The sequence below is a fragment of the Bos mutus genome, chromosome 3 (genome assembly GCF_027580195.1).
Source record: "Bos mutus isolate GX-2022 chromosome 3, NWIPB_WYAK_1.1, whole genome shotgun sequence".
Lineage (NCBI taxonomy): Eukaryota > Metazoa > Chordata > Mammalia > Artiodactyla > Bovidae > Bos > Bos mutus.
In genome coordinates, this window is record NC_091619.1 from 111067876 (window position 1) to 111078983 (window position 11108).

Consider the following 11108-nt stretch of genomic DNA (forward strand, 5'->3'; position numbering starts at 1 on the left):
ACCTGACGTTTATCAAATATGGGATGAGGTTACATGGCTAACTCCTGAAAAAGGACATTTAATATCTACTGCCTCTATATGCTGGGAACAAACAGAGCCGTCCCCAAAAGTTAGCCAACAACTTAATTACAATGATTGGAAACAAGTGGGATATTTGTCTCAGAAAACATGCAATGTAATCATTCCCGTGTTTTCCAATCCCAGTTCAGGTTCTCCCTTTGTCTGGCCAGGCACGAATTGGGACTGGATATCTCAGTCGCGCTGGCTTGCTCCAAACGGGACTTATTGGATATGTGGCTCTTACCTATGGGCATGGCTTCCCCCTGGTTGGATAGGGAGATGCACCCTGGGTCTAGCCTTTACTCATGGCTTTATATTTTCAGAGCTTCCAGAAAAGCCTGCTAATTTACCCCACCTTAAAACTCGGTGGGCAAGGTCTGTATTTCATTGGTATGATTATTTGGCTGCAGCATTTGTTCCCTCTTTGGGAACTACAGATGTTATGTTACGAGTGGATGCTTTGACTAATTTTACTCAACAGGCATTACAAGATTCTCAAAAGGCTATTTCAGCTCTTAATGCTGAACAAGCACAAATTAGAAAGGTGGTTTTACAAAACAGATTGGCCTTAGATATTCTGACAGCTGCACAAGGAGGAACTTGTGCCATTATTCATACCCAGTGCTGTACATATATACCTGATATGAGCACGAATGTTACTCATTTTACTAACCACATGAACAAGATGATTAGGGCTGTGGACACTCCTGAAGCCTCAATTGCTTCACTTTGGAAGACATTAACTAATTCCCCATGGTGGACAACTATCTTAATTACAATAATTCTGGTTGTTTTGTTCTTGCTGTTTGCTCCCTGCATCTGTAATTGTATAACTGGATTTGTTTCTAGCCGCATGAAAGCTTTTAAGTTACAAATGGTTGCTCAAACTCCTGCTACTGCTGTAGCTTCCTCCAGCTACTATTTGTGGCCCCTGGATCAGATATCCTCAATATGAGGATTATGAATATGTTGCCTCACCAATTTAGGGACAACGCCCCTTGTCAGCTCGGAAGTAGTTATGGAATGAGAACGACGCCCCTTTTCCCTAGGCAACATAATTCTCCTAAAAGAAAAGGGGGGAATGATAGAGTCAGTTCCTAGACAGGTTGATAGGGAGTCTAGGGGTCCCCAAGGAGAGAGGGGTCTGAAATTCTCAAGGAGGAAGAAAGGACAAACTTTTTTCTTTCTCCACATTCCTTAGGATTATATACCAATAATGTATCCTGCCTAAGGACAGTCTTTGGATTCAACCTTCTGTTATTTTAAAATGTTAATTATGGGAATATACCTGGTCTTTACAAGGATGTATCTTGCCTGAGGACAGTGTTATCTTAAAATGTAAATTATGGGAGTAGGTCGGAGGAGGTCTTTACAACCTCCAGACATTCTTTGGATTATATAACCTCATTATTAACACTAGCAAGCGGGTACTGTCTATGGGGTGGCACAGAGTCGGACACGACTGAAGCGAGTTAGCAGCAGCAGTAGCAGCAGGACTGCAGTCCACTGTGGATACACGCCCTAAACTCAGGGGTTGGGTCTTCAGGAGACCCCGGGAAAAGGTTGGCTTTCCACCTTGACACTCAGTGATGCCCCAGGACACACAGCGTCCCACGGCACTACCCAGAGCAGGCCTGACCCTCCAGGGTGGCTCACCCGTCTCCCCTGCTGTGACTGGCAGACACTCTACATTCTTCTTCCTGTTGTCTTGTTCATACACATGCACATACATACACACACATCATTCTTATGAATAGAAACAGTCTTCTCCACACTCCCTTCTTAGTTTGCAAGGCTATCTCTCTGGTGACATTTTACAAAGTGGTGTTAGTTTCTTTCTTTCATCTCCTGTCTCCTTGTATGACCCTTTGGGCCTGCTGGGAATAAGAACAGGAGGCCAAGCCTCCTGTCCAGCAACTCAGAGACCAGAGCAGACCTCTGCTCGGAAGGGCACAGAGTGGTCCTCCGAAGGATGGGGACTGGGCTGAGGAGCCTGGGGCTTGCAGGGCATCTTTCTGCGTCCACCTCCACACACTTTCTTCAGTCTTCCCTCCTCTGGAAGCACTGTTCTTGCTTCAGAAAGGTTGACCCTTGAATTACCTTGAACCTGTGGGGGTCCTGCCTGCCCTGGAGGGTGGACTCTCACTCACTCTGCTCCCCTTGGGACCATCAGGGTCTCCGTGCCACCTTGATGGACACACACCAGGACGCTCTCCTTTCTGACTCTGATCACTATGAGTGGGAAACCCTGCTGGCACTCTTCTCCCTGGGATGTTGCAATGAATTTGGGATTTGGCTGGGTTCCTGGGACCAGCGCTGTGCTTGCAACAGCCCCTTCCATGCCGTTTCTCAGGCTTCTTTTCTTTTCCTGAGTCCCAGCATGCTTCCTGAGCCCGCGGGGCTAGGTTAGGACAGACCCTTGCGTGCCAGTTCAGTTGTGCGTGACTAGTCCTGGGCGAGTCTGTTTGAGTTCTGCTAGGAACCACCTCTTGCTTGGAAAGCCTGCCTCTCACACCCGTCATCTCCTGGACTCTCTTTACTCAGCAGTAAATCAGGCAGTGCTAACATGTAAATCACGTGAAGAGCAGAGGGTACAAAGAGAACTGACTCTGGGGGATCTTGCCGGATGAGTGACCTTAGGGAGAGGTGGGGAGAGATTGTGCCAAGCCCCGCAGCCCAAACCCAAATATCACGAGGCATCTCACGCTGAAACCCAGGCACGTTCTTCCCCCTTCACCCATGTCTTTGAGGTCTCCTTACTCTAGCAGATGCAGGAAGTGGAAGTCCAGTTTCCTGTCTCTTCTGAGTGGTCCTCTGTCATGGCTGCTGAGTGACCTGTGCCCCCTCCCCCTCCTCATTACTGCTGGCTCCTGGGGCCACCACCCACATTGATGCCTCACACACTCCCCACACCCCCCACCCCCACAGAAGTCACAGACAAGGTCCCTATGGTAAGATATGTGACCACCAGAGACATCAGGCCGGCCTATCCATGGGTGATTCAGACTTGACCCTTTGGGACCTGTGCCAAGACCTGGGCCCACAGCACTCTGACTTCAGGGGTCCCCACCCCACAGCCTAGCAAATGGATTAAATTGTCCCCCGTATCCCGCATCGCATATTCTGTCAATGTCGCTTGATGAGCTGAAACACAGTGGACCAACTGACCTGAGGTTATATTTGTATAGCTTTTTATTAATTTGATTTTGTACTTTTTAGATTCTGGATTTAGTAAATGTCTTTTTCAAGCCTCAAACACTTGGCACTAAAATCTTATAGATCCAACCCGTCTTTATCATGAGCTGCAGGTAATTCAAGGGTCAACCTTTCTAATCATCTTCCTTCTATCATGACATTGCCACCTCCACATACAGAGACCTTTTCACCTCCTCTCTACTCAAAATGCCAGGTGTCCTCCATTTAATTTTAGGGACATCTCAGCTTCCATCCCAGGATCTGCCCCCTTCTCCCCAGGGATGCTGTATCATGCTGTGCTTAGACGCTCAGTTGTGTCCAATATTTGCCACGCTATGGACTGTAGTCCCGGAGAAGGCAATGGCACCCCACTGCAGTACTCTTGCCTGGAAAATCCCACGGAGGGAGGAGCCTGGTAGGCTGCAGTCCATGGGGTGGCACAGAGTCAGACACGACTGAAGCGAGTTAGCAGCAGCAGTAGCAGCAGGACTGTAGTCCACTGTGGATACATGCCCTAAACTCAGGGGTTGGGTCTTCAGGAGACCCCGAGAAAAGGTTGGCTTTCCACCTTGACACTCAGTGATGCCCCAGGACACACAGCGTCCCACGGCACTACCCAGAGCAGGCCTGACCCTCCAGGGTGGCTCACCCGTCTCCCCTGCTGTGACTGGCAGACACTCTACATTCTTCTTCCTGTTGTCTTGTTCATACACATGCACATACATACACACACATCATTCTTATGAATAGAAACAGTCTTCTCCACACTCCCTTCTTAGTTTGCAAGGCTATCTCTCTGGTGACATTTTACAAAGTGGTGTTAGTTTCTTTCTTTCATCTCCTGTCTCCTTGTATGACCCTTTGGGCCTGCTGGGAATAAGAACAGGAGGCCAAGCCTCCTGTCCAGCAACTCAGAGACCAGAGCAGACCTCTGCTCGGAAGGGCCCAGAGTGGTCCTCTGAAGGATGGGGACTGGGCTGAGGAGCCTGGGGCTTGCAGGGCATCTTTCTGTGTCCACCTCCACACACTTTCTTCAGTCTTCCCTCCTCTGGAAGCACTGTTCTTGCTTCAGAAAGGTTGACCCTTGAATTACCTTGAACCTGTGGGGGTCCTGCCTGCCCTGGAGGGTGGACTCTCACTCACTCTGCTCCCCTTGGGACCATCAGGGTCTCCGTGCCACCCTGATGGACACACACCAGGACGCTCTCCTTTCTGACTCTGATCACTGTGAGTGGGAAACCCTGCTGGCACTCTTCTCCCTGGGATGTTGCAATGAATTTGGGATTTGGCTGGATTCCTGGGACCAGCCCTGTGCTTGCAACAGCCCCTTCCATGCTGTTTCTCGGGCTTCTTTTCTTTTCCTGAGTCCCAGCATGCTTCCTGAGCCCGAGGGGCTAGGTTAGGACAGGCCCTTGCGTGCCAGTTCAGTTGTGTGTGACTAGTCCTGGGCGAGTCTGTTTGAGTTCTGCTAGGAACCACCTCTTGCTTAGAAAGCTTGCCTCTCACACCCGTCATCTCCTGGACTCTCTTTACTCAGCAGTAAATCAGGCAGTGCTAACATGTAAATCACGTGAAGAGCAGAGGGTACAAAGAGAACTGACTCTGGGGGATCTTGCCGGATGAGTGACCTTAGGGAGAGGTGGGGAGAGATTGTGCCAAGCCCCGCAGCCCAAACCCAAATATCACGAGGCATCTCACGCTGAAACCCAGGCACGTTCTTCCCCCTTCACCCATGTCTTTGAGGTCTCCTTACTCTAGCAGATGCAGGAAGTGGAAGTCCAGTTTCCTGTCTCTTCGGAGTGGTCCTCTGTCATGGCTGCTGAGTGACCTGTGCCCCCTCCCCCTCCTCACTACTGCTGGCTCCTGGGGCCACCACCCACATTGATGCCACACACACTCCCCGCACCCCCACCCCGGAAGTCACAGACAAGGTCCCTATGGTAAGATATGTGACCACCAGAGACATCAGGCCGGCCTATCCATGGGTGATTCAGACTTGACCCTTTGGGACCTGTGCCAAGACCTGGGCCCACAGCACTCTGACTTCAGGGGTCCCCACCCCACAGCCTAGCAAATGGATTAAATTGCCCCCCGTATCCCGCATCACATATTCTGTCAATGTCGCTTGATGAGTTGAAACACAGTAGACCAACTGACCTGAGGTTATATTTGTATAGCTTTTTATTAATTTGATTTTGCTCTTTTTAGATTCTGGATTTAGTAAATGTCTTTTTCAGGCCTCAAACACTTGGCAGGACCTTTAAAATCTTATAGATCCAACCCGTCTTTATCATGAGCTGCAGGTAATTCAAGGGTCAACCTTTCTAATCATCTTCCTTCTATCATGACATTGCCACCTCCACATACAGAGACCTTTTCACCTCCTCTCTACTCAAAATGCCAGGTGTCCTCCATTTAATTTTAGGGACATCTCAGCTTCCATCCCAGGATCTGCCCCCTTCTCCCCAGGGATGCTGTATCATGCTGTGCTTAGACGCTCAGTTGTGTCCAATATTTGCCACGCTATGGACTGTAGTCCCGGAGAAGGCAATGGCACCCCACTGCAGTACTCTTGCCTGGAAAATCCCACGGAGGGAGGAGCCTGGTAGGCTGCAGTCCATGGGGTGGCACAGAGTCAGACACGACTGAAGCGAGTTAGCAGCAGCAGTAGCAGCAGGACTGTAGTCCACTGTGGATACATGCCCTAAACTCAGGGGTTGGGTCTTCAGGAGACCCTGAGAAAAGGTTGGCTTTCCACCTTGACACTCAGTGATGCCCCAGGACACACAGCGTCCCACGGCACTACCCAGAGCAGGCCTGACCCTCCAGGGTGGCTCACCCGTCTCCCCTGCTGTGACTGGCAGACACTCTACATTCTTCTTCCTGTTGTCTTGTTCATACACATGCACATACATACACACACATCATTCTTATGAATAGAAACAGTCTTCTCCACACTCCCTTCTTAGTTTGCAAGGCTATCTCTCTGGTGACATTTTACAAAGTGGTGTTAGTTTCTTTCTTTCATCTCCTGTCTCCTTGTATGACCCTTTGGGCCTGCTGGGAATAAGAACAGGAGGCCAAGCCTCCTGTCCAGCAACTCAGAGACCAGAGCAGACCTCTGCTCGGAAGGGCACAGAGTGGTCCTCCGAAGGATGGGGACTGGGCTGAGGAGCCTGGGGCTTGCAGGGCATCTTTCTGCGTCCACCTCCACACACTTTCTTCAGTCTTCCCTCCTCTGGAAGCACTGTTCTTGCTTCAGAAAGGTTGACCCTTGAATTACCTTGAACCTGTGGGGTCCTGCCTGCCCTGGAGGGTGGACTCTCACTCACTCTGCTCCCCCTTGGGACCATCAGGTCTCCGTGCCACCTTGATGGACACACACCAGGACGCTCTCCTTCCTGACTCTGATCACTGTGAGTGGGAAACCCTGCTGGCACTCTTCTCCCTGGGATGTTGCAATGAATTTGGGATTTGGCTGGATTCCTGGGACCAGCCCTGTGCTTGCAACAGCCCCTTCCATGCTGTTTCTCGGGCTTCTTTTCTTTTCCTGAGTCCCAGCATGCTTCCTGAGCCCGAGGGGCTAGGTTAGGACAGGCCCTTGCGTGCCAGTTCAGTTGTGTGTGACTAGTCCTGGGCGAGTCTGTTTGAGTTCTGCTAGGAACCACCTCTTGCTTAGAAAGCTTGCCTCTCACACCCGTCATCTCCTGGACTCTCTTTACTCAGCAGTAAATCAGGCAGTGCTAACATGAAAATCAAGAGCCGTATCACATCCTGGACTGATGGGTGGGAGGGCTGGAAGTCACTCCCTGGCTTTCTCACTCATACTCCAGGGCTCTCACCATGTGCTAGCTCCCACGGGGACTTGCACACATGCAGCAGAACACCTAAAGAACATCGACTCTTTTGGGAGAGGAAGCTGGTCAGTGACACTATAATCTGTAACTGTTTAAATCTGTAAACTGTCACTTGCAAAAAAAAAAAAATTAAAATAGTCACTCTTCTATTTTTTTGCTTGTTTGTTTTGGGAAATGCAGCTATTTTTCTTTAATATGCTATTTATCCTAACCCAGAATGGACTTATTCTTATTATCTTAAATCAGTTAATGAGGAAGCATTTTTTAAAGTGATTTTAATTTCTAAAACAGATCATTTTGTTGTTGTTGTTCAGTCACCAAGTCCTTTCCAACTCTTTCTGATCCCATGGACTGTGGCAAGACAGGCTCCTCTGTCCTCCACTGACTCCTGGAGTTTGCTCAGATTCGTGTTTATTGAGTTGGTAATACTATCTAGTAGATCACTTGGGTAGACATATCCCCAACGGGGTTTCCCAGGTGGCACAGTGGTAAAGAATCTGCCTGCCAATGCAGGAGATGTGTATTCGATTCCTGGGTCAGGAAGATCCCCTGGAGAAGGAAATGACACCCCACTCCTGTATTCTTGCCTGGGAAATTCCATGGATAGAGCAGCCTGGTGGGCTACATACAGTCCATGAGGTCACAAAAGATTTGGATAGAGCTTAGCAACTAAATGACAACAGCAATGTCCTTATAAAAAAGGGTAAGTCATCAGAGGTTAGAAGGGAACCTGGAGCAGACCATTCCTGAAAGCCTCCAGAAGAAATCCACCTGGCCCATGCCTTGATCTCAGGCATTCAGTCTCCAGAACCCTGGTAGTAAATTTCTGCAGTTTAGGCCACCCACTGTGCAGTCTTTGCTTCAGGGGCCCTCATTGGTGGGAAATTCCCTAAGCCAATGGGAAATTGCTTTCTAAGCCAAGAAAGTGTTCTGCGGTGTCTGGGATCCAATGCTAGAGACATATTTTTGTTTCAAATCCTGGCTGGTTGAGTCACCATCAAATCCCTGTCACCTGCTGCTTTCCCTTTGTTTTATATTTCTACATTCTCTCCCCTTTTACATTTTTCCACTTTCTCTCCTGCCTCTTTTACTCCTCCTATCCTCTTTCCATTCGCAGTGCACAACTTAGAACTTTCACTCCTTGAGATTTTATCTTAAAATTAGTTAATTATTAGGCTGCCTTGGGTCTTAGTTACAGAATCCATGATCTTTGTTGCACACACTCTCTAGTTGTGGCACGCAGGCCCAGTTGCTCCATGGCATGCCATCTGGACAAACCTAGACAGCGTATTAAAAAGGAGAAACATCACTTTGCCGACAAAGATTTGTCTAGCCAAAGCTGTGGTTTTCCTAGTAGTCATGTATAGATGTGAGAGTTGGGCCATAAAGAAGTCTGAGTGCCAAAGAATTGCTGCTTTTGAATCGTGGTGCTGGAGAAGACTCTTGAGAGTCCCTTGGACTGCAAGGAGATCAAACCAGTCAATCCTAAAGAAAATCAGTCCTGAATATTCACTGGAAGGACTGATGCTGAAGCTCCAGTACTTTGGCCCCCTGATGGAAAGAGCCAACTCATTAGAAAAGACCCTGATGCAAGGAAAGATTGAAGGCAGAAGAAGGGGGCAGCAGAGGATGAGATGGTTGGATGGCATCACTGACTCAGTGGACATGAATTTTAGCAAGATCTGGGAGATAGTAGAGGACAGAGGAGCCTGATGTGCTACAGTCTGTGAAGTCGCAGAGGGTAGGACAAAACTTAGCAACTGAGCAGCAATAACAACAAAGTTATTTGGGATCCTAGTTCCCAGACCAGGGCTCAGGCCCACATCCCTGCATTGCCAGGCAGACTCCCAACTCCTGGACCGCTAGGGAAGTCCTCCTTGAGACAATCTGAGGATTTGCTTTTGCCCAGCAGAGGGCTTTTCGGTTCATCCACACAGAACTAGGCTGCCTGATCAGAGCCAGAGGAAGCCCCTCTGAGGGACCTGCCCTGGTGCCCACACTCTCGGATTAGCAGATTAACTCACTAATTCTAGATGGAACCCTCTGTGGCAGATGCAGCAATTCAGGTGCAGAGCAGTGGGTTGTGCTGCTGGGGTCGGAGGAGGGTGAGGAAGGGGAGGCTACAGACTTTAGAATTTCTGTTTTTACCACAGTCCGAGTGGACGCTGTGGTCTTTGAGCACATATCTGTTGGGATTATTTTTTAAAATAGTTTAATTTATTTATTTTTGGCTGTGCTGCTGTGTTCGTTGCTGCGGGGCTTTTTATCTCCAGTTGTGGCAGGCGGGGGCGACTCTCTAGTGTTCCGCCGGCTTCTCATCATGGAGGTTTCTCTTGTTGCAGAGTGTGCACTCTAGGGCATGAAGGCTTCAGTAGTTGTGGGATGTGGGATGTGGGATCTTCCCGGGCCAGGGATCAAACCCCGGTCTCCTGTACTGGCAGGTGGACGCTTGACTACGGAGCCACCAGGGAAGCCCTTTGTTGAGATTCTTTTTGTCTTCTGGTATAAAAGAGAGCCCCCAGGCACAGTGGTGAGACCAGGAGAGGTGGGGTGGGAGGAAGGTCAGACTCCGTGCCAGGGTAGCTTTCTGCATGCCCCCTTGAATCCAGCTGTCGCTGTGGTAACCAGGTAACCAGGATTTGGAGTGACCAGCTCTGCTGTGTTGTTCAGATGCCTAAACTTGGCATCTGTTCACCTTGCATTTGGGAATGAGAAAGGTTGACAAGTGGGGAAGCCTTGATAAATATTTGTCCATGGACATGGTCATGGATGCTGCAGAATCCAGGGTGTGGACTGCTCAGGATGGAGGGCTGAAGCTAGCCCCCGGAACCTTCCGAGATGTCCCACAGTGGGAGTGGGACAGACCCATTTTTAGGGATGCAGAGAAAAACAAAAATAAATCGAGAGGCTCAGGTGAATGCTGGTAAGGGGCCTGGTCATTGCAAGTTAGCCATGTGCTTGAAAGTGGTTAAACATTAATTTAGATTCCTTCATGTAATAGGGCAGTTCAGGGCAAGGCGAGGTAGGCTGGGTCTGTGAAGGGCAGGGATTTGTTGAAGAAAAAAAAATTCTCCCAGAGCTTGGCAGTTTGGAGCCTGTAAATTATTCTTGTTGCTACCTGCCAGTTCTCCTGTAGCATGGCTTGCCTTCTTTGGAGAGTTTCCGTGGCGGTTTTCTTCTTAGCACTTTGGGGCTTCACCCTGGGGGACAGGCTGCTGGTGGTCCCTCAGGATGGAAGCCACTGGCTCAGCATGAAGGACATCGTTGAGCATCTCAGTGAGAAAGGGCATGAGATCGTGGTGGTGGTGCCTGAAGTCAACCTGCTCCTCCAAGAGTCCAAGCACTACACAAGGAAAATCCACCCAGTGCCGTTCGACCAGGAGGAGCTGGAAGCCCGTTACCGCTCCTTCGGGAAACACCACTTTTCTCCACGCTGGTTGGTGACTGCCCCTGTGGTGGAGTATAGGAACAACATGATTGTCATCAATATGTACTTTCTCAACTGCCAGAGTCTCCTGAGGCACTCAGACACCCTGCGCTTCCTCCGGGAGAACAAGTTTGACGCCCTGTTCACAGACCCGGCCTTACCTTGTGGGGTGATCCTGGCCGAGTACCTGAACCTGCCCTCCGTGTATCTCTTCAGGGGCTTCCCCTGTGCCCTGGAGAACACTTTCACCAGGACTCCGAGCCCCTTGTCCTATGTCCCCAGGTACTACACTCAGTTCTCAGACCACATGACCTTCCTCCAAAGGGTGGGCAATTTCCTGGTGAACTACCTGGAGAACATTCTGCTCTACGCGCTGTATTCCAAGTACGAAGACCTGGCAGGGGAAGTCCTTGGGAGACAGGTGCACTTGCCGGCCTTGTATCGGAAGGCCTCCATTTGGCTGTTAAGATACGACTTTGTGTTCGAGTATCCCAGACCAGTCATGCCCAACATGGTCCTCATCGGAGGGTCCAGCTGCAAGAAACAGGGCGTCCTGTCTCAGGTGAGTG

At 49.7% G+C, this 11108-nt stretch overlaps 1 protein-coding gene across 2 annotated transcripts in view; it reads left to right on the forward strand.

The window, feature by feature from the left end:
• LOC102264665 (UDP-glucuronosyltransferase 1-6) overlaps window positions 1-11108 on the forward strand; it is a 151828-nt gene that overhangs the window by 12496 nt on the left and 128224 nt on the right. The window contains exon 1 of one of the 2 annotated variants that reach the window (XM_005895004.3): window positions 9312-11101. The exons of the other annotated variant lie outside the window; for it this stretch is intronic. Within the exon in view, the coding sequence (XP_005895066.1) occupies window positions 10250-11101 (852 nt within the window). The 5' untranslated portion in view covers window positions 9312-10249. Of the gene's footprint in view, window positions 1-9311; window positions 11102-11108 lie in introns of those variants that run through there. 2 annotated transcript variants of the gene reach the window in all.